Source organism: Eptesicus fuscus, chromosome 13 (genome assembly GCF_027574615.1).
Source record: "Eptesicus fuscus isolate TK198812 chromosome 13, DD_ASM_mEF_20220401, whole genome shotgun sequence".
In the NCBI taxonomy this organism is placed as follows: domain Eukaryota; kingdom Metazoa; phylum Chordata; class Mammalia; order Chiroptera; family Vespertilionidae; genus Eptesicus; species Eptesicus fuscus.
Window position 1 is genome coordinate 66,406,912 of NC_072485.1, and position 24,100 is coordinate 66,431,011.

Here is a 24,100-nt window from a genome sequence, read left to right on the forward strand (position 1 = left end):
CCCAGTAGGGGGTATGCAGGAGGCTGCCAATCAATGCTTATCTCTCCTCACTGATGTTTCTCTCTCTCTCTCTCTCTCTCTCTCTCTCTCTCTCTCTCTCTCTCTCTCTCCACCTCTTCCCTCCTCTCTGAAATCAATAAAAATGTACTTTAAAAGTTAAAATAAAATAAAAAGAAAAATATATTTAAGTTAAAAAGTAACACTTTCAGGAAAGTCCATTTATACTCCAGAATTTCAGAAGATAATTTGTTGGTGTGGATAAAGGAGCTACGTTTGCCTGTGTTATTGACAAACTTTTGAAAGGGCAATCCTTGTATTCACAAAAATTTAGTGCAGCTAATTCAGACTTATCTGGAAATTTAAAAGCCAGCATTAAACTACTTGACAGAAGGTAACCTTTGGAGTTAAGGCAAAGGAGAGACAAGGAGTGATTTTTAATGTTAATGCCACCTCAATAGGCACTGTCATTACAAATTAACAGGAGCATATTTTTCTTAATGTTTTCCCAATACTAAAGCCCACTACAGCTACTTATGATTGCAGGGCTATTCTTGTATCATTTATTGTCAGGAAGAAGAGGAGAGAATGGAGAAATTCCAGGCAGTAACAGGACTAGTGTGTACAGGAAGACTTAAGAAGTCATGTGTTCAAAACAAAATGAGCATGAAGAATGGAATAATAAGGAAGGGGTTCTTGGAGGTAAGGAGTGGGGATGAGATCATTTTGGACCAGTGGACTCTTGTAAAGGCTGTAGGCTTTATTCTTAGTGTGATGAGAAGTTTTGCAGCATTTGAAGTCTTGAAGTCTTCTTGTAGAAGTGATGTGAACCAACTTAGTGTCTAGCAGTAGCACTATGGCTGTTACACTGAGAATAGACTTAAGTGGAATAAGGCCAAAACACAGAGACAAGCTAGGAGACTGCAGCAATAATCCTAAAACTAAGAGAATGGGTCCTTGTTAGGGGTGTGGGGTTGGTATGGCAGAAAGTGTTGTAACCAGTCAGACCCTGTATTTAGAATCAATGTCATATGCTGATGGATTGAGCATAAGGTGTATGAGATAAAGAGAAAATTCCAGGAACATCCTTAAGTCTTTGCCTGAACAAGTAGAAAGATGGCTTTCCTTTATGAAATAAACATATGGAAAACTAATTGAAAAACTATGGTAATTATACATCTAAAGCCCTTTGAATATTGTCTGGCACATGGTACGTGCTCAGCAAAATATATTATTACCTTATGTCTATCAATTATTTGAAAACAAGCAGCTATTCATACTTTTGGCACCCTCTACTCTTGTTCTGTATCATATATTTTTTAAATAGAATTCTGGCATGACATCATAAGCAGGATGATTATGTCTAAAATTACTTCAGATTGCATCTTATATAAAATACTAGAGGCCCGCCGAAACCGGTTTGGCTCAGTGGATAGAGCGTCGGTCTGTGGACTGAAAGGTCCCAGGTTCGATTCCGGTCAAGGGCATGTACCTTGGTTGCGGGCACATCCCCGGTAGGGGGTGTGCAAGAGGCAGCTCGTTGATGTTTCTCTCTCATCGATTTTAGCTCTCTGTTCTTCTCCTTTCCTCTCTGTAAAAAAATCAATGAAAATATATTTATAAATAAATAAATAAATAAATAAATAAATAAATAAAAAAAAATAAAATACTAGAGGCCCGGTGCACGAAATTCTTGCCCCAGGGGGTTGGGTGGGGTCAGAGTGTCCCTCAGTCCAGCCTACACCCTCTCCAATCTGGGACCCTCAGGGAATGTCCAACCTGTGGGATCGGGCCTAAACTGGCAGTCAGACATCCCTCTCACAATCTGGGACTCCCAACCACTCGCCTGCCTGGGAGCCTGATCACCCCCTCACTATGCCCCTGCCAGCCTGATCAACAACTAACTGCTCCCCTGCTGGCCCGATCGCCCCCAACTGTCCTCTCCTGCCGGCCCGGTTGCCCCAAATACCCTTCAATGCTGCCCTGGTCACCCCCAACTGCTCTCCCCTGCCAGCCCCTCCCAACTGCCCTCCACTGCCAGCCTGGTCACCCCTAACTGCCCTCCCCTGATGGCCTGATTGCCCACAACTACCCTCCCCTGCCTGCCATCTTGTGGCAGCCATCTTTGACCACATGGGGGGCCATCTTGTGTGAGGGTGTGAGGGTAAATTTGCATATTACCTCTTTATTATATAGGATGATATGCACTAATTTAACAAGGAAATTACAGGGCAAATGTGAATAGTCTAAATATTCCATGTTGCCTGTAGATTACTTTACATGTATGTAATAACATTATATATATATGTATATATGTACATATATATATATAGTTTTAAACTATATTGTAAAGAGGATAAAGTAATCTTAAATTAATATTTATTCAACATAAGTGTTACTAGTATCTACAACTCATGGAATTTGTTGAGCATTATTTTTATTAATATACTTTTATTGATTTCAGACAGAAAGGGAGAGGGAGAAAGGGATAGAAACATTGATGATGAGAGTGAATCATTAGTCTGCTCCTCCTGCGCACTCAATCCTGGGGATCTAGCCTGCAACCCAATAAGTGCTCTGACCGGGAATTGAACCTTGTCCTCCTGGTTCATGAGTTGACACTCAACCTCTGATCCACACCAGCAGGGCTGTTGACCATTTTTGCCAACATATTTTAAGAAGATACATTTCCTAGTCATAGAAATAGAGATAAATGAAAGGTGAAAAGATAGTTTATAAAAAATACCTGGAAAATAAAAAAAAGCCCATAAATATATGAAATGACAAAATACTTATGTAAGATGAGAGATGATCCAGAAAGGCATATTATCTATACTAATAAAAGGTTAATATGCAAATTGGTCATGATGCCCTCACAGTAAAAACTGAACAGTATGCTGCATGGGGTGACCAGGCTGGCAGGGGGTTTAGTGAGGGATGATCAAACAACTGACCAGCAGGCTGCATGGGGTGACCAGTCCGGCAGGGAGGGCAGTGAGGGGCAACTAGGCTAGCATGGGGGGCAGTTCAGGGCGACCAGGCCAGCATGGGGGGCAGTAAGGGGCAACCTGGATTGCGGGGGAGGGCAGTTGGGGGTGACCAGCTCAGTGGTGGGGGGGCAGTTAGGGACGATCAGGCTGGCAGGCAGAGGTGATTAGGGATGATCAGGCTGGCAGGGGGGGAAGTTAGGGGCAATCAGACAGGCAGGCAGGTGAGCAGTTAGGAGCCAGAGGTCCCGGATTGTGAGAGGGATGTCCAACTGACGGCAGGGGTCCTGGATGGAGAGAATGCAAGCTGGGCTGAAGGAACCTCCCCCCCCCCCTCACCCCCCCGTGCATGAATTTCATGCACCGGGCCTATAGTTAAATAATAAATGCTCATGGAATATTTATATATAATTGCAAACAGAATCAAATAGTGCCCTAGTCAATGGGACTCAGCTGGTGGGAGCATTGCCAGTACATGGAAATGTTGTTTGGTTCCATTCTCCCTCAGGGCACATGCCTAGGTTGTGGGTTCAATCTTGGTCCAGGCTTGTACAAGAGTCAACTGAACAATGTTTCTCTCTCACATGGATGCTTCTCTCTCTCTCCCTCTCTTTATAAAATTAATAAGTGTCATTGAGTGAGGATTATCAACAAAAATAGAAATAGCTGAAAATTTAGAGTACAGTATAGACAAAATGAATATTAAAGCAAAAATAAGTCATACTTTAAAATGGCATTGATGTATAAGGCATTTTAAAATAAATTAAATAAAGGAAAATAATGTATAATTAAATGATTGAAAATATTAACTGAATCTTTTGAATTAGTAAAAAAAAAAAAAAGATACACTTTTAACTCCGAAAAGGAGGTTGCACTTTATTTCCTAGTTTTATTTTATGTGTGTGTGCTTTTGTTTAAAAACTTTATTTTTTTAGAGCAGTTTTAGGTTCACAGCAAAATGGAAAGAAAGGTACATAGATTTCCTGTACACATACACCTCCATCCCCCAACAAACATGCATATTCTCCCTTATCGTCAACATCACACACCAGAATGGAGCATTTCTTACAATTGAGTAATCTACATTGACACATACTTATTCAAATCCATAGCTTACCTTGGGCTCTATTCTTGGTACTGTTGATTTGATGAGTTTTAAACATTTAGAATGTGTTTAGAAAGAATAATCAAATATAATGTTACAAAGTAAACACTGAACATTTCAAAAAAGTATAAATTTTACTTGAGCTATATATCAAGGCTGTTTTTGCATTGAGCTACTGTGGGCAATGAGGTAATGTTCCTGTATTCAAAGAATAGACATGAATCTGCTTACCATCAAAGTGTGTCTCCCATACTCAACTGTTCTTTCCTATGACCCAGCCCACTTTATATGCCTTCATCCATCTATGTCTACCTCTTCACACTCCTGGGACTTAGGTGGGTATGAGAAACTGATGTGAATATGAACTGTAGCTATTGCTTTTGCTCTGAATAATAATGTCCTTTGTCACTTAACTAGAAGTCTTGTGACTTCTGCCTTCATCCCTCAAACAGCAACAGGCTACCTTGCTGGTTGTTGTATTGTTTTCTAAGAGTACTTTTATTATAATTGTGTAATTAAATGCATTAGGGTGAAAATGCTTAATTAGCTTATATACGTTTGAAGTATACAATTCTATGATACATCATCAGTATATTGCATTGAGGATTTGAAAAGACATATTCCTGGAAATGTCCAGATTATACTTGATTAAGTAAAGGGTGTTTCAACAGAAACCCAAACAATGAAAGGAGTTCGTTGTTTTGGAAGAGACCAAAGAAATGCCCAACAGGAAAGAGAGAACAGAGAAGTTAACAGTTTAGCAACACTGTTACTGTAATAGCCTGAAGCCCACTTGTTTTCTGCAAGACTCTAATGAGAGCATTTTTCACTTCTTTATTCCTCAGACTATAAATGAGTGGATTCAGCATGGGGATCACAATAGCATAAAAAACAGAAGCCACTTGATCCTTCCCCAAGGCATAGGACTTATGAGGTTTTAAATAAGTAAAAATCAAAGTTCCATAAAAGATGGTGACTCCCAGGAGATGGGAGGCACATGTAGAGAAGGCTTTTTGCTTTCCTGAAGTGGAAGTAATTTTCAGGACAGTGGACAGAATTGACAGATAAGACACACATATTGTGATCACAGATACCATCAGGGTGGAGCCAGCAAAAATGAATATCATGATTTCGATGTCTTGTGTGTTGGTACAGGACAGGGCTAGAATTGGGGAAGTGTCACAGAAAAAGTGATGGATTACATTGGAGTCACAGAAATGCAGTCTGCTCATGCAAAGCACATTGATAATGGAGTCCAAAGAGCCTTTCAAATAGCACCCAAAAATGAGAGAGCAGCAGAGTCTTTTGGACATGAGGACTGGGTAGTGTAGAGGATTGCAGATAGCTACATAGCGATCATAGGCCATTGAGGAGAGAAGAAAACATTCAGTGGCACCAAAGAAGATGAAAAAGAACATCTGGGTGAAGCAGCTCAGGTACGAAATGTACTTGGTGGAGGTCAGTAGGTTCTCTAAGGTTTTAGGAGTGATGACATTAGAATAAATGAGGTCAAGAAATGACAGGTGGCTGAGGAAAAAATACATGGGGGTGTGAAGCTGGAGATCCAGGCGGATTATCACTATCATCCCTGCATTTCCCAGCACACTAGTGAGGTATATCAGGAGAAATAGTACAAAGAGGACCAGCTGGATCTCCTCAGAGTCTGTCAATCCCATAAGGATGAAGTGAGACACATTTGTGTTATTCCTTCGATCCATTGTGTTCAACTGCTTCAAACTGTTGAGAAATAAAGGTGATCATTGGAAGGACTTAGTTTAAACAGGGTTATTTATAATAGTTTAATGTTTCTAAAAACTAATAATGAGTGGTTTACAGAATATGATGGAAAACTTTTAATTTGATTCCCAAATATAGAAGTAGGCATAAATATAACAAACAAACATCCCAAACATATTGCCTAATTTGAGTGAGTCTTACAGTGTTCTAAATATTTCCATATATTAATTTATTTACAGCACATGAGAATATTATACCACAGGTGCTACTATTAACCACATTTTTAAATGAGTAAAAGGACACGGACAGTTTAAGTAACTTATTCATAGTGTTGTATCGCAAATCAGCAATCTGGACAAGACACCTTAATCAGACAATTAGGAGTCATCTTTATTGCATGCAGGTTCAGAGCAGATTACCTCTGTCAAATTCTGAACAAACACAAGTAGGATTTTTTCCTTTTTACATCCTTCCAGTTCCTTGTGTAAGACAGCTTGTAACCTTGAGTACATATCATATCTATATAGACACCTGTAACCTTGGATGAACAAACACTTGGCAGAATATGTGAATTAATATCAGTATCAGTGTATCAGCCCCTTTAGATGGCTAGCCTGCAAGGTCAGACATTTAAATTTATCTTTTCTATTATTCAAGCTAAAAAACAAAGTTATTTTTTATAAAATAAGAGACTATCTAAAAATAAAGAGTAGTTCAATCAGCAGTTTTAAACAGCAGTTTTCCAAAGGAGGGACCACCATGCTTAATTAGTAAACCTAGTCAATGTTGGCTCTGTGATTTCACCAAGATAGATTGATTCCAGAGAACATGCTCATTATATTATATTCCTGTTAATAATAATAGGAGCAAACCTGAGGGAAAATGCTAAATGTGTCATAAACAATGATGAAAAACAGTTTCAATGCATCACTTACTGTCATTTTGTTTGAAATGTTTTAATAGTAACCACAAATAAATTTCTAATTTATGGGATTAAAATTATAGACCACATATTTCTTTCTAAAAGATATATTTTCCTAAATTGAATATATTAAAATCATATTTCTTTCAAATATAATATAAAATTAAAACATGTACTTTGCTTGTTGACCATAATTTTATTAGCTCTATATTTCTGGTTTCACAAAAACCTGGCATTACTTAGGGTAAGGTCTAAGTCCTATGTGTATGTATACTTTTCTTAAAAAATACTCCCATTTTACCTGATCCTCACCAAAACTCTCTTATTATTGGAGTAATACTTACCAAGAGCCAAAGTCAGTAGAAAAAACACACCAAAAAACCCCTCCTCCAATCTTATCTGACTAGAAATTTGTCGACTTCAAGGTTTTTCACTAATAAAATATGAAAACCATTTGAGTCAAAATTTTCTGTAATATATTCTTTTCTTTGAGATAAGTTCTTTGTTAATTTTTGTGCATTCATGTCGTTTTATCCCAAGGTAAAAAAAAAAAAATCAACAGAAATTTTGTTAAGGTCCTGGTGGAATGGAAGATTTGCCAGGAAATTATGTCTAAATGGAATATCTGGGATCTGCTGTGAACATAAGTGGATGTCTTGTCTCTCTTCTAGGGCACCTCTTATACTGGGGATAGTGGGTAACGCAACATTGGGCCATCCCCGGAGATCAGGTTCCAAGCAAGATTGCTTGGCATGTTTCCACGGAAAAATCACACTGGGACTAACTGCAGCTATTTATGTTCTGAGGAAATAGTTGCCTTTCTCCCTCGATGGCACACAATGAGGAACCTTGTTTGGTCTTCTTTTGTGATCCTCTATATTTTCCACTGAGTTGGTGGAGAAACCATTTCTAGAGACTTACTTAATTACTGTATGAGTGAAACCATCAAAGATGGAGTAATTCATTATTCACAAGGAAACATTTTAATGTTTAAAAGTGTGATACTGTCACGGAACTAAAATATGTTCATCAGAAAAAATTAGAATGCAACAGAAATCAAAGAACAAATTGAGAATGTCAATAATGTTACAACATTTTGATAAACTTCTACCATTTTATTACCTTCATTAATACTTGTGCATTTATAGATTTGCATACTTATCATTATATTGTATATTTAGCATCCAATCCTCACTTCATGACCAAAACTTCACAACACACTATGTCCAATGTTACATTAGTCTTTGATAAATATTTTAAGGCAGCACAAGGAAACATGGTGTAGATTTCCCATTCTGGTTTGACAATCACCTAATTCATCTATGTAGCAATATTCTGTACTTTGTTTTACTATTTTAGTGTATTCTGTATATAAATGTGTCAAGTGTTTTCCTAAATATAAGTGAAAAATTAAAATATGAAAATAGGTATAATATTTTATTGAGAATTGTTTGTCCAAGATGAAGAAGCAAAGAAATAAACTGTAAAGGGATAGAGTGAGAATAAGATTAAAGTCTTCTCTTGAATATTGTACTAATTCATGACAATGAAATCAATTTCCATCTAGATTTAAAAGCAACTCTTATAGGAAAGTCTGCTTATACTTCATAATTTCACAATTTGTTGTTTTGGATAAAAGAGCTACATGCATGTGTTATATCATTGAGCCTTTGGAAAGGCAATTCTTCTATTCACAAAAACGTAGTTCTGCTAAGACAGGCTTAATTGGAAATTTAAAAACCAGCATTAAACTACTTGACAAAAGGTAACCTTGGGAGTAGAGGCGAAAGGAAGACAAGGTCTTATCTTCAATGTCAATGCCACCTCAATAGGCATGATGATTGCAAAATTATCAGGAGCAACATTTTTTAAAAAATATTTTCCAAATATTGGAACCCATTACAGTTACTTATGATTGCAAAGCTATACTTTTGTCACATATTGTCATGGCAGAATTCAAAGTTTGATCAGCTATTTTCAATGTGTTTTGACTTTAATGATATAATTGTATTACTTAGCTCATCACATTTTTAACTATACTTTTTATATCTTTTTTTTCTTTCTCTCCTGGATTATTCTATCTTTTATTTTTATATTTTCTTTCTTCTTTAACTCATAAAGAAATAGCTCTACTTTCTTTTTGAGATTGATGCTCAATTATTTATTTATTTTAATTCATTAATTGTTTTCTAAGTTTTATCATTTTATTTCATTTTTAATTTCTTTTTTTAAAATATATTTTTATTGAATTTTTACGGAGAGGAATAGAGAGCTAGAAACATCGATGAGAGAGAAACATCGACCAGCTGCCTCCTACACACCCCCTACTGGGGATGTGCCCGCAACCAATGTACATGCCCTTGACCGGAATCGAACCTGGGACCTTTCAGTCCGCAGGCCAATGCTCTATCCACTGAGCCAAACCGGTTTCGGCTCATTTTTAATTTAGTGTTTTTTTCTTGAGCTCCTAGTACCAACTGCTTGTTTTATTGACTTTTTCTTACCTATTTAATAATACAGGAATTTATTATTTGCATTATTCATCAGAGTGCCACTTACTTTTCACTTACATACAGTGATATTAATTATTCCTACTATGATACATTATATGGATAGGAAAGTTTATTTGTAAAATTTCTATTTAATTAATTATAATTTGAGATTAATTTTATGTATTTAATTTTCAAGTTAAAAGTTATTTTTATTTTTTAGATATTACTTTTAACTTGTGCTGCACTGCAGTCAGAAAAAGGTGACTCCTTTAAGTTAAATTTTGTAAATTTATTGACATCTACATATTAATTTTCATCAACTGGTATAAAGGACTCATATTCTAGGAAAGAAAGATTCAAATGTTGACATGAAAGTCTGGTCTTATTAATTGTAGTATTTATAGATTACAAATTCTAAGCAGGGGAAAACAGAAAATACAAAAATTAGTAATACATGTTAAAAGGTGAAAGTAATAAAAAATAACAAAATGTAAATTATTGTAGGGGAAGGGGTTCTGGAAGAGAGGCATAAGGAAACAATAAAAAATTATGATCAAGGTAGGCTTCAAGAAAAAGTTGGCATTTGGACTAATTCTCAACGAGGGAAAGAGTCATGTAGGTGCGTACATAAGAGAAAGTGTCCAGACTGGGGGAACGTCAGTGCAAAGTTGGAGGAATAGCAAAGACTATGTAGTAAGGGTGTCTTTCTAGTCGGGGGAAGGGTAACAGAAGAAACAACGAGTGTCTGTATGTCAATGGTGATAAGTGCTGCAGAGAAACACGAAATCAGAAGGTGCATGAAGACAGTTGTTCTTCCTTCTTTTGTTGTTGACACTATTGCAGATGTCCCCGATTCTCCCCCTGACATTTGCTGACCTCCACCCAACCCACTCCCCTCCTCCACTGGCCTTCACCACACTGTTGCCTGTGTTCATGGTCTATGTATATTGGTTCTTTGGCTAAGCTCTTTTATCCAGTCCCCGCTACCCCCACCCCTGACACCTAGCAGTCTACTTCAGGTATTCATGCCTCTGGTCCTATTTTGTTTCTTAATTTATCTTGTTCATTTGGTTACACATATTAATGAGATCGTATGGTTATTGTCTTTCTCTGAGTAGCTTATTTCACTTAGCATAATAATCTTTAGGTTCATCCATGTTGCTGCAAAGGGTAAGCGTTCTTTCTTTTTTTACAGCTTCATAGTATCCCATTGTGTCAATGTACCACAGCTATTTTAATCCACTCATCTACTGCTAAGCCCTTGGGCTGTTTGCATACCTTGGAATGCCTTTCTCAAAAACAAATTTCTTTCTGGGAAGTTTTCAGTGATAGGGTCACTTTCTCCGCTGTTGGGCAATTACTTTAATCATAATTTTTTGTTTATTTTTTAAATGTAATATGGAATACACATTGATTTGGTTCCTTTAGATAAATAACCAGAAATAGTATTTGGGGACAAAACTACAACTTTCCTCTACATATTAAGGTAAGGCATCCTAGAGCGGTCTGGCAAATTTTAATTTCTATGAACATTGCCCCTGACCATCAGTTTTATCATAACCTATTCACATTGACCACTTACATCTTCTTAAACTCTATTTGGGATCAAAGTTTTAATAAATTCATATACATATCATTCTCCAAAGCACTTGTTAGTATACTATTTTAGAGCACATTTGGTATAAAATTAACAAGGAAAATATTTCATTTCTATAGCCCTTTTCACAGCATCCTTCACCTCCTTGTTTCTTAGGCTATAAATCAATGGGTTTAGCATAGGAATCACCAGGGTGTAAAACACAGACACCACCTTTTCTTGTTCTAAGGAATATTGGGAGCTTGGCTGAATGTAACTAAAACTTATGGAGCCATAGAATAAAGTGACAGCTGTGAGGTGTGAAGCACACGTGGAGAAGGCTCTATGTCTACCTGCTGCTGAGCGGATCCTCAGGATGGCTGTGACAATGAAGAAGTAGGAAATCATCACAGTTAAGAAGGTGAGCAGGGCAATAATGCCAGAGAAGATCAAAAGCAACAATTCATTCATGGATGTGTCAGAACACGATAGCTTTAACAGTGGGGGAAGGTCGCAGAAGAAGTGGCTGATGACATTGGGTCCACAGAAAGACAGTTTCATCAAGCCAATTGTGTGTGTCAAAGAGTTGATTAACCCTCCTACACATGATCCAATGACCAGGGCAACACAAACTATTTTAGTCATAGCCACCGTATAAAGTAAAGGGTTCGCAATGGCCATGTAGCGGTCATACGCCATGGCTGCCAGCAAGAAGCCCTCGGTGGTAAGGAGTGACACGAATAAAAAATATTGCACAATGCATGCAGAAAATGAGATTGTCTCCTGTTCAACAAAGAAGTTCAGCAGCATTTTGGGTGCAAAGACTGATGAGTAGCAGGCATCAACAAAAGACAGGCAGCTAAGGAAATGATACATGGGTGTCTGGAGTTTGGGAGTTATGTGGATTAGAACGAGCATTCCTAGATTCCCCACCAAAGAAATGGTGTAGATGAGCAGAAACAACACGAAGAGGAACACTTTCAGCTCAGCACGATCCGTCAGCCCCAAAAGGATAAACTCAGTAACCAATGTGAAATTAACATCAGCCATGTGTTCGTTTTTCTTGGAACCTGTTAATGATAAGAAGATTGGAATAAATTGGGAATAATCATTCTGCACACACCAGACTAATTACAATCTCTAACTAGCTGTGTCACTTGTGTCATTGCTTTTCTGCTCTGTTTTTCAAGCTATTAAATTAGAACATTTTTCACTAGAAAGTCTCTAGTCTTTTCAATCACTGTTTATTTGCCTGTTCCATAAGGAAATTCCCTGTTGAAAAATGAAAACACGAGTGTTTTAGCTTCAGGATGCATTCAAAATACTGGTCTTAGTGTGAAGGAGAAAAAATTGAGTGAATTTCATTCTAAAATATGTAAAGAAATCCAGTTTATGAAGCATAACAATAGTCAAAGTTGAAATTTTAATCTATGGTACCATGAAACTCTTTTAAACTTCTCATTTTGGATTTAATAGTAGCTAAAGTCAAATATATCAGATGTAAGAATAAACCATACTGTGGCATTTAAAGAAAGCTATTTCACTTATGCCTTTATGTTTTATTGATACTCCATATTTTATTGTAACTGGGATGTCATGGCCCTAACTTCCACAGTCTCCAGAGCCATCCTTAGAAAATAGCCAGAGCCACTGGCTTTGGAGGAGACTGCCCACTGGGAATGGGGTTGGGGAGCACTCTGAGCTGGGGTATGAAACATACTGAACAACAGTTTAGTATTGGTCTTTGGTAGCCAATAGAATTATCTTACTCAGGAAACAGAGTCTTTACCTATAAAATAAAACAAACCTATAAAACATACAGATACTACTTCACAATATTTTTATGTTGCAAAACATTTCTTAGAATAAATGCATTTTCTAGTTAGTCAATGTGAATTTATTGATTATTATTACAGTTCATCTGAAAACTTCATATTTTTACATTTCTATAAAAATATTTTAAACAGTTCACAAGACTCTATCTTTACCTCCAGGGAATAAAGAATGATGGTTTGGGCTTCATCCTTTCACTTGGGAGACAGAGAAACTATTTTTTTTGGACAGTAGGTAAACTTTAAAATGAACAGCATTACAAGATTACCACAACAAGAAATATAAAGATCTAGTTACTGACCTGTGAGTAATCCCCAAGTAAATATGTAGTTATGACTAATTACAATTATTCCTTTAGGAAAGAATATTTTAAAATGAATTAAAATAGTGATTTCTTTACTGTTCCATTAGGAAATTGAATAACAAATTTTGATGTTAATATTGGAAATGAAATGTCAGTATAGGGTAAGGAGTAAGAAAAATGACCAAATAACAAATTGTTCCCACCCTCATAATTTGAAGTATTTATCTGATTAAAATCTGAACTTTTTTTTTTTCTTTCTATCTTTTTGGGTTTTTTTTTTTGGTATTTTTAACTGATGCACAGGATGTATGTATATGGGATATTCAATAAGTTGATTTAACTTACCGATGGAAAAACAAGTACCCAACACCTTAGCTCATGTAGGAATCTCATGATCACGCATTTTCTCTTAATCTCATGGTCTATTTCTCTATATTACCCCCCCCCCAAAAAAAAAACAAACACAACAACACAAAAACAAAAACAAAACAAAACAAAAATAATAGTTCAATTTATGTGATGTTTACAGTCATTCATAAATTAGGTAAATGATAGAAGTTATAGGTAGCAGGATTCAAATTCCAACTTCTCCTTTATTATATGAGAACCAAAGACAATGCCTGCAGGATGTGAAAGCAAAACCGATAGGATCAAAACACAATCGTCTCAGAAAATAGGTTTGGATGAAATGTTCAGTTTTATATTTACATTTACCCAAATGGGAATAGGGTCCCTGGAGTTAATCTTGTGATTAAAAGTATATATTGAATATATTATTTAAAGTTCCTCTGTGTTTCTTGAGGGATTTAGGAGACTCAAGAATTTAATTACTCCCTTAAGGCATTTTTAATTTTTTGAATGTTATGATTAACTAGAGACCCGGTGCAGGAAATTCATGTGTGGGGAGAGGGGCGGTGTCCCTCAGCCCAGCCTGCACCCTCTCCAATCTGGGACATCCCTCTCACAATCCAGGACTGCTGGCTCCCAACTGCTCGCCTGCCTGCCTTCCTGATTGCCCCTAAGTGCTTCTGCCTGCCAGCCTGATCACCACCTAACCACTCCCCTGCCAGCCTGATTGATGCCTAACTGCTCCTCTGCCAGCCTGATTTCCCCTAACTGCCCTCCCCTGCAGGCCTGGTCCCTCCCAACTGCCCTCTCCTGCTGGCCTGATTGCCCACAACTACCTTCCCTTACAGGCCTGGTTTCTCCCAACTGCCCTCCCCTGCTGACCATCTTGTGGCAGCCATCTTGTGTCCACATAAGGGCAGCCATCTTTGACCACATGGGGGCAGCCATCTTGTGTGTTGGAGTGATGGTCAATTTGCATATTACTGTTTTATTAGATAGGATAGAAAAATATGTGGGTCAGGATAGAGAAAAAAATATGGTCCAGCTGGTATGGCTCAGTGGTTGAGCACTGACCAATGATCCAGGAGGTCACAGTTCAATTCCTTGTCAAGGCACATGCCAGGGTTGAGGGCTTGATCCCAGTAGGGGGTATGCAGGAGGCAGCAGATCAATGATTCTCTATCATCTTTGATGTTTGTATCTCTCTCCCTCTCTTATCTTCTCTGAAATCAATAAAAATATAATTGTATAAAACAGAATATATGATCTCTGAAAAAAATGCAACAGAATTAATAGTGATGTCTACTTAGTGCTTTAGCAAGGGAAGCTTTTCAGAACAAGATATCTGGGCCGAATTGTCAGGAACACACATATAAACACCTACACATGCAAAATCAAAACCTACACATAAGTAGGATTTCAGGTAGTAGAGTAAGACCTGATAAAAAGCAATTCTATTCCCTTGAATTATGAGAATGGAATCAAAGAAAATTAAACTATTGCTTCTTCACAGTCCACCTTTAAATGAACCCGAGTGCCCATCTCTTGAAAATGTTTATTCAGTCTAGCATGTGTTTGGTGATAAAAAATTTGGGTTTTGTGTTGTTGTTTTTTGCCTTTACCTAAAAATGAATTATGAGGGATTCTAATAATATTTCACACTGTTCTATTATGTATGGATCTAAATAAGAAATTTAATTTATTCTATATTCTAAAAACACTTAAATTTTTTCTTCTAAAATGCAAATTTCCTAAATGCCTAAATTAAAGTCTAATGGGGCAGACGATAGGAGTAGAGATTAGGTGATATCCTAAACATAAATTAGGACAAAAGATAATCTATCATTTTAGGAGGTCTAGGACATTTCAAGTATCTGATATATTCTGTTTCTTTTTAAATCATATACTTTATTTTCAGTTTATATATAAAGAATTACATGTAAAAAGTATAAAGAGATTAAATTTCTCAGATAAATATTTGTTTTCTCCTAAGAAATTGTAAATAAAGTAAAAAATTAAATGAATAAAAAACATTAAAACGTCTGTAGAAACTCAGTTGAAAGGAAAAACAGCAAATAATACTCTCAGAAAGTACCTCTCAGGTCTTCTATCTTCTATAGACTATTAATCCTTTGAAGTTACATGCAATACCATGTTTAAAAGCACAAATTTATGAAAATGGCCTCATATCATTCATTAGACACTCAAATATATACTCAAACTAAAACCTAACGGCTTTATTAGCAATAAATCTGATATTAAGTAAAAATATTGATATTTAGAATTCTTATAGTGCTGCAATTATGCATATATGTTCTTTAGCTAATCCCTTCATCCTCTTTACCTAGTCATCCCTACACCCCTCCCCCTCAAGTGCTGGCCAGTCAGTTCCATGTATGCATGCTTCTGGCTCCATTTTGTTTGTGAGTTTATTTTGTTACTTAGATTCCACACGTCAGTGGGATCTTATGGTGTTTGCCTTTCTCTGACTGGCTTATTTCACTTAGCGTAATAATATCCAGGTCCATCCATGTTGTCTCAAAGGGTGAGTTCCTTAGTTTTTACAGCCACATAGTATTCCATGTGTAAATGTACCACAGCCTTTTTTTAGCCACTTGCCTACTGATGGGCACTTTGGCTGTTTCCAGATCTTAGCTATTGTAAATAGCACTGCTATGAACATAGGGGTGTATATATTCTTTCTGATTAGTGTTTCAGGATTCTTAGGATATATTCCCAAAAGTGGGATCACTGGGTCAAATAGCAGGTCCATTTTTAATTTTTTGAGGAAACTCCATACTGTTCTGCATAGTGGTTACATCAGTCTGCATTCCCACCACCTGTGCACTAAGGTTGCAGGATATCCTATATAATAAAAGCGTAGTATGCAAATTGTCTCCTGACAAGAGTTCTTCCTGGAGTTCCACCAGGGGGTGGGGGTGGGGCTAGCCAGGGGAAGGGAGGGAGGCCCTGGCCTGCAGCTGGAAGCTGCTAGGGACCCTACCAGTGTACTAATTTCATGCATTGGCCTCTAGTGTTTTATAATTATAAATTCAGTATCTTAAACATATTTAGAGATATTTAGATAATCTAATCATTTGGATTTGTTTTGATAAGTCTTATTTCTCAAGGAACTTTTTATTTCATTTAAGATCTCACCCTAGGAATATTTTAATGGTTATAAAACCTCTAATGGTATTTTCCTTTCTATTTATGGTATCAGTAACTTGTTTTTACTCTCATTTTTTTCTTAATAGTTTTGCTACTGTTTTATGTCTTATTATTATTTTAAAATAATTACTTTATTATTTTTCTTTTGGTAAGTAATTTCATAATTTATATGTTCTATTTTTATTTATTGTTTTTCTTCTTAGTTTTTTCAACTGGATTTATTTCAAGCATATTTTAAAATTTACATTTTGATTTTTAAATGAGTGTGTTGATTTATATATGAAGATTAATTACTTGGCTTTTTCTTATTAAAATTTTACTGTCATCAGAGAATATGCTTGATAGGATTTCAATTATTAACATATAATCTATGTGTATTTTAGAGAATGAGTGGCATAGTGTTCCATGTATTTCTAGCAGCTCAATTAAATTTATTATGCTGTTATTTTTATTGGCTTGATCTGTCAATTACTGAGAGCTATTTAACCACTCCAGCTATATCTGTGAAATTCATTAACTCACTTTCATCAGCTATCTTATAAGTATTTTTAAGCAAATTAATAAGTAAATTCAAATTTAGAATCATTTTTATTTTACCACTAAGAAGAATCCCTTTTTAAAAATAATATTTTCCTTAGTGTTTGCTTTTCAAATATGAATATAGTTATACCGGCTGTCCCTAAGTAACTTTTTCCATCTTTTTCCTTCTATAAGCTGTGTGTGTCCCTGTATCTCTTGTACACATTATATTTTGGGTTCTTCCTTTTTAAAAACTTACTCCATTGGCTCTCAATTTAGGCAATTTTGCCTCCTACCTCCACCCCAGGGCATATCTGACAATTCTAGACACCTGTTTGGTTGTCCTAATTAGGGGGGGAGGAATGTTACTGACATTTACTATTAATTTACAATGAACAGGATGCCACCACCACAAAAATTCATTGAGTCCCAAATAGAAAATTGTTAAGGTTAATAACCCTGATTTATTTTGCCAATACTTGTTTTTATGTAGTAATTGGCATAGCTGATTTTTCATGGAGCATCTCACCATTAGGTTTATGTTTCTCCTTCTGACCTTTATTCCTTTCTTGTTTTGTACTATAGAATTAATCAACAGTCACTATTAAATTTTCTCTGTATCTTTTTTTTTAAATATATTTTATTGATTTTTTACAGAGAGGAAGAGAGAGAGATAGAGAGTTAGAAACATCGATGAGAGAGAAACATCAATCAGCTGCCTCTTGCACACCCCCGACTGGGGATATGCCTGCAACCAAGGTACATGCCCTTGACTGGAATCGAACCCGGGACCCTTGAATCCGCAGGCCAACGCTCTATCCACTGAGCCAAACCGGTTTCGGCTTCTCTGTATCTTTTATACAGTTTTTTTTTTTTGTTTAAATTTTTATAGCTTTTAAAGAAAATTTAATATATCTTTTTTTTTATTAGAATCTTTTTCATGAAAATCCAAGATGGCGGCAGAGTAGGTGGAAGTCACACTTCCCTCCTTCCAGGACCAAACTGGAATTACAACTATAATATAGAACAACCAACCTGAATAATCAACTGAAGACTGGCTGGAAAGAATCTTTTTAAAATCAGTAATTTACTACACTTAGCACTAGAAAAAAGTTTCAACAGTTTATTTATTATTTTCTATCATATTTTGCTTCTTTGTATTAAAATTCCTTTAGAAAATAATTTTTGATGTGACTTTAATAAGTATTCTTCTATAAAATTTATCTATTTCTTGATTGATTTATTTTATATTTTTATTTATTTCAGACAGGAAGGGAGAGGAAAAGAGAGAGAAAAACATCAATGATGAGAAAGAATCATTGATTGGCTGCCTCCTGCACACCCCACACTGAGGATTGAGCCCACAACCAGGACATGTGTCCTCAATGGGAATCGAACCATGACCTCCTGATTTATAGGTCAATTCAAACACTGAGCCATGCAGGCTGGGCTCTAAAATTTATTTTTAATTGTAACTAACATACAATAAGATATCAGTATTAAATATACAACATTGTGATTAAACATTTATATACAACAATTAGTATGGTACCCATCTGTCAACATACAAAGTCATTATGGTATTACTGACTCTATTCCCCATGATGTACTTTATATCAAAGGACTTATTTTATAACTTGAAGCTTGTACCCCCATGTCCCTTACAGCACAATTAACAACAGACAAAATATGCAAACAGCTCAAATGCCCATCATGAGATGAATGGTTAAAGAAAATGTGGTATAGTCATACAATAAATTATTATTCAGTCTTAAAAAATAGGAAAATCCTGACATCTGTGATAACATGGGTTAACCTAGATGACATTAAGCTAAGTGAAATAAGCCAGTCACAAAAATACAAATACTGCATCATTATACTTAGAAAGGTATCTAAAATAGCTAATTCATAGAATCACATAATAGAATCTTTCTGTTTAAATTTATTTACCTCTTGAAATATTTAATCTTGAATAATTTTCCTAACTTTTTTCTCTATTTTCTTTAATATGTTAAACATAGTATTAGTGAAGTCTCTAAATCCAGCATGTAGCTCTTCTGTGGTCCTACTTATGATTTGTGCTTTTTCCCCACTCTCTTTTATACTTTCTGACTCTTTGTACTGTATATGAATAAAATCTGCATACAAAAAGAAGATGACAGTACTTTCCAAGGAAGAGGGTTTCACTTTTTCTCTAAAAAGGTATAGAATATGAGAGGTTGACTGTTAGTTCAATAATTAATTGGGCTGAGACTAGACCATTTTGCAATTAGATTTCATTTCTCTTCTGACTTGTCCCTGTGTCAGGGGGTGTAGATTTACCAAGGTATGAAGAGGTAAGCCTCTCTCTGTCTCTCTCCTCTCTCCTCTCCTCTCCACTCCTTAAACACTGCAGAAAATTTAGTTTTAACTCTTGCATTACAAGTCTTCAAACCACAGCAAATGCCTTGAAGGGGCCATCTTGTGTTTGATCCAGGTCTTTACCTCTGGTGGGACATAGTCAAACAAGCACCGACAGCCTGAGGGTTTCACTGGCTTTCCAGCTCAGTCTAGATCTCTACGGTGTGAATCTTCCTGTGCTTTGTGAGAAAATTCTAGACCTGTGCCTGACTGAAAGCATGGACAGTGGCTGGGAAATGTTTTGAGGATGCCTACATTCCATTTGCTGTTGACACCCCTCTAGCAGGACTCTGTGTCTTCTAAGCACAGCAAGAGTGCAAGAAAGTTCAACCTGTCTCTGTGGCACAAACTACCTTCTTACACTCTCGACTCACACCTTTCCCTCCAATTTCCTGTGGTGACAAACAGCTGGATGTCTAGACTTATACATAATCCAGTTCATTTCTGAGTCTTCATAAATGATAACATACAGCTCCAATGTCTTCTCTTTCCCCCAGAGCAGTCACAGGGCACATGTACAGTAGGTCCTCCTTTTGGTAGAATACAACACTTAATATTTGTATTGTGTGGGACACCACCAAAACATTTTCCCCTGATTTCAGAAGTTCTCCTGTCCATCTATCTATTTTTTTATCTATTCATCTATCTATCTACCATGCATCTGTCATCTATTGTTAGTCTGCCCCAATATCTATTTATATGTGGCTAATGATCTGAAAGGAAATACAACCATATGTGGTGAAACCTACAAAATATATATCAAAAACCACTGGTCCTCTGAGAGCTTCCCGAGTCCTCCATGCATCATAGTCCTGCATTTTCAAGAGGGCCCTGAATCGGTGAGAAAAAAGTCAGCCCACCTCTCCATGCCTACAACTCCCTGATTTCTAAATCATCCAGTTCTATTTTTCAGTAATAGCTCTTCTGCTTTAACAACAAATAAAGACTGTATCTGGTGTGCTTTTCTTACTTTTGCACAAATGTTCTTTTAATCACAAGCTACTCCATCCACTTACTGGTAGAAGTAAAAATACTCTATAATTTTAAGCACTTTCCCTATGTTATCCTAAGTGTTTACTTTGAACCATTTTGATCTTACAGAAGATATTCAAGAATAATACATATATACAAGAATAGTTAACTATCATTCATGTCTCATAGTGCATGATAGTATCTTAATTGTAGTTGTTTGTAATAATATATCAATACAATTTTAAAGCAATCATCTATATGCCATTAATGTGATGTTAACAAAGCCATAGACAAGACTGAGTAAAGTTGGAGTTTTTTCCCCAACATATTAATCTTTTCGCTACATCTTTCACATCCTTATTCCTTAGGCTATAAATCAGTGTGTTTAGCACGGGGATCACCAAAGTATAAAACACAGCAGAAATCTTTTCCTGTTCCAGGGAATACTGAGAGCTTGGCTGAATGTAATTTGTCCCAAGTAGATCTCGGGAAAGGATTTGGGGTGTTTATCTAAGGCATCCCTTTTGATAAACTTTAACCGTGCAGGTGTGGGGCATTCAAGTCGTTGCTAGCAAAGAGGCTACTCTACGCAAGCAGAACCAAGGGCAGGCCCAGGACCGAAAAGACCAGAAGCTTTAATTTTAATTTTAAGTGTATGCAAAATGATTCAACTAACTGCCGGAGGAATTACATCACATGAAACATATGCAGTTGCAAATCACACAGCACTTTATTACTCATAAAAGTTCCTGATGCTGCGGGTACAGGCTTAACGGGATCCCGGTGGTGCTGACCTCTGGGGTCTGGCAGCTGGGCTGGTCTGGGCTGGATGCAGGAGCCGGCGCTCCTCACCCCAGAGCTCAGTAGTGTCTTGTTCGGGAGGTACTAGCTGTTCTTCTGTTGACTGGCAGAGAGAGGAGCGTGGAGAGGCGTCGCTTGCCGGACTGACAAAAGGACGTGCCTTTGCGGCTGTCTTGACAGGCGAGCACTGATGGCTGGCCAGGACCCATTTTTAAAGCCTGTTTTCGTACCCGCAGCAGTTCAGGTGGCTATCAATGAATTACGTCAATGCACACATGTTAATCTAAAACGGGGCGAGCGGCTACATATGATTATCTAGGGAGAGTACATTACTTACACATATGGTTATCTTAGCAAGTCACTCTGAGTCAGTAACTGAAGTTCAAATTCTTATTTATGGGGTACACATGCTTCAGGGCTGTGGGGAATGTGGCCTTAATATCACACTTTAGGTTTCAAGAAAGTTAATTCAAACATTTTAAAACCTTTTTAATATTTTTAGACATTTTTAAGCATTTTTAAACATTTCTATAATTTACTACAATATAACTAAATGTTCCAGACCCAAAGAATAAGGTCACAGTGATCAAGTGAGAGGCCAAGTGGAGAAGGCTTTGCTTCTCCCATCAGTTGAGCGAATTCTCTGGATGGCAATGATGATGCGGACATAAGAGAACATGAAGATAATGATGGTGAACATTGCAATGACCCCAGAGAATGTCAAAGTCAACATCTCATTGTTATATACATCAGAGCAACAGAGCTTCAGAAGAGGCGGAATGTCACAGAAATAATGATTCACAAGTCTAGTTTGAGCAGACCTACTGTAAGTGTCAATGAGTTAATGAGCCCACCCAAGTAAAATGCAAGGACCATCTGAATACAAACCCTTTGGGTCATAATGAATGTATACAACAAGGGGTTGGATATTGCTATATAGTGATCATATGCCATCATAGAAAGGAGGAAGCTTTCTGTGGTTATATAGACTACAAAGAAGAAACTCTGTAGAAGACAGCCAGAAAAGGTGCTAGACTTGTGTTTTGATAGGAAATTAACCAGCATCTTAGGAGTACAGACAGTAGATTAGCAGATGTCACAAAAGGAGAGGTTGCTAAGAAAGAAATACATAGGGGTATGAAGTCGGGCATTTAACCAGATCAAGGCGATCATACCCCAATTACCTACTAGAGTGACAAAATACCAGTAAATAAGGGTGAAAAGCAAAAAGAGAAGAATCTGCAGATTAGGGTTTTCAGTTATACTTACAGGTATATATCAACAGATTTAAAGTAAATGATGAGTCCCTCATTCATCCAGTATCCATAATAGCAAGGAGCATTTAGGTTTTCCCAATAGTTAGAAGAACAAATATAACGTCAGTGGTGGACCTTCTGTGTACTAGATAATGCATCTATGGAGATTATTTTATTCCCTACTTCTCAGTTCAACAACATAAAATTGGGTCCCACTGAGTTCCTTTTCCCTATGGCTTATAAAGGCTACAGATCCTTGTGCCTTGATATCCCTCTGATTAGTCACTATTCCCTTAGACTGGTTACTATAGTAACTCCTGAGCTCAAAGGTCGAACCTCATATGGGACATGTGAGGTTCGCCCCCCCCTCCTTCCTTATTGTTTTCTTATTCCCTTTGGGCTTTCTTCTTCTCCTTCTGGATGAAGAGCTTCCTTCTCTTTATTTTGTAAATATAGACCTTTTGCTGTTTCCAACTCCCTCATTCTATGGAAATATACTCCTTGCAGCTTTCCAGCTCCCCTATTCTATGGAAATATACCTTCTGCTGCTCTGCAGCCCTGTGCTTCCTCCATGGCCCCCTTAATTTCTAAAATTTCCTAAAACCTGTCTTTTTCATCCCCAAAAAATCCTGTTTCAACATTACTATATCATAAGAGAACAAATTTGATTAGAACTAATAGCAATGTATCAGTTATAAATTATGGCAAGTCTTTGCCACCCTATTTCACAGTGTTTGCAGCCAAGAGAAAGTTGGATTCTCAATCAATAGTCACTCTAATGGTTTCATTTGTCTTATGGTCAAAGAAGTAGTGTTGAGCAAGTTTAGTGATTCTCTTCTAGGGGTAATTCTACCATTGAGGGATGTTTGGCAATGTGTGGATACATTTTGGTTGTCATAAATAGATAGAATGCTACTAGCACCTAGTAAGTAGAGACCAGGGATTCTGCTAAACTCCCTAAAATGTGCAGGGTAGGCTTCTCCTCACCCTATCCCCACCCCCAACGGAAATATTAGCTCAAAGAGACAATAGTGTTGTTTTTAGAAACTCAGAGCTTAATTAACTCATAGAAGATCAGTGTTGGGGTAAAAAAAAGTGAAGGCATTAAGTAAAGCAACAAAGATAAAGACCTCATAGACAGAGGCAATACTATGGTGATTGCCAGAGGCAAAGGAGTGAGTGAGAGGTAGAAAAGGTGGGAGAAATATAAATGGTGATGAACAGAGACTTGACTTTAGGTGGTAAACACACAATACAATATACAGGTGATGTATTATAGAATTATATACCTGAAGCATTCATATAATTTAATTAACCAATGTAACACCAATAAATTTATTAAAATTTTATATTAAAAACTATTTTGTGGTTTATAAATGCATTATGGTTTATTTATTTTAAACTAACTTATTTTGAAAAATGAATTATAACTCTTAGGTAAAATAGGTCACTATTAAAGAAGCTGATTTGCTTCTTCATGCAACCTTATATCCCTTAACCCAATGGAAGAATGATTAGAAGTCAGCTCATTAATGTGATTTTTAGAACATAGAGTACACTAAAATTAAAAGAACAATTCAAAATAACCCATATGCCAGGTGCTGCATAGGTATTGGAAAATAAACCAAAGTATTTATTCCCTGCTGCCAAGGAGCTTCTAAAATGGGTGGGTCGACAGAT

General features: G+C 36.7%; 2 protein-coding genes and 1 pseudogene across 2 annotated transcripts; all 3 read right to left on the minus strand.

The window, feature by feature from the left end:
• Nucleotides 1-4,838: 4,838 nt before the first annotated feature.
• On the minus strand, nucleotides 4,839-5,807 carry LOC114228939 (olfactory receptor 8H1-like). Its single transcript, XM_028136180.2, has one exon. The coding sequence runs from the start codon at nucleotides 5,805-5,807 to the stop codon at nucleotides 4,839-4,841; it is 969 nt and encodes a 322-aa protein (XP_027991981.2).
• Nucleotides 5,808-10,927: 5,120 nt separating this feature from the next.
• On the minus strand, nucleotides 10,928-11,866 carry LOC103304619 (olfactory receptor 1052-like). The gene has a single exon (XM_008161465.2). It carries the CDS (start codon nucleotides 11,864-11,866, stop codon nucleotides 10,928-10,930), a length of 939 nt encoding a protein of 312 aa, XP_008159687.2.
• An 8,772-nt stretch (nucleotides 11,867-20,638) lies between these two features.
• Nucleotides 20,639-22,436, minus strand: LOC114229689 (olfactory receptor 1052-like; annotated as a pseudogene).
• Nucleotides 22,437-24,100: the final 1,664 nt, after the last annotated feature.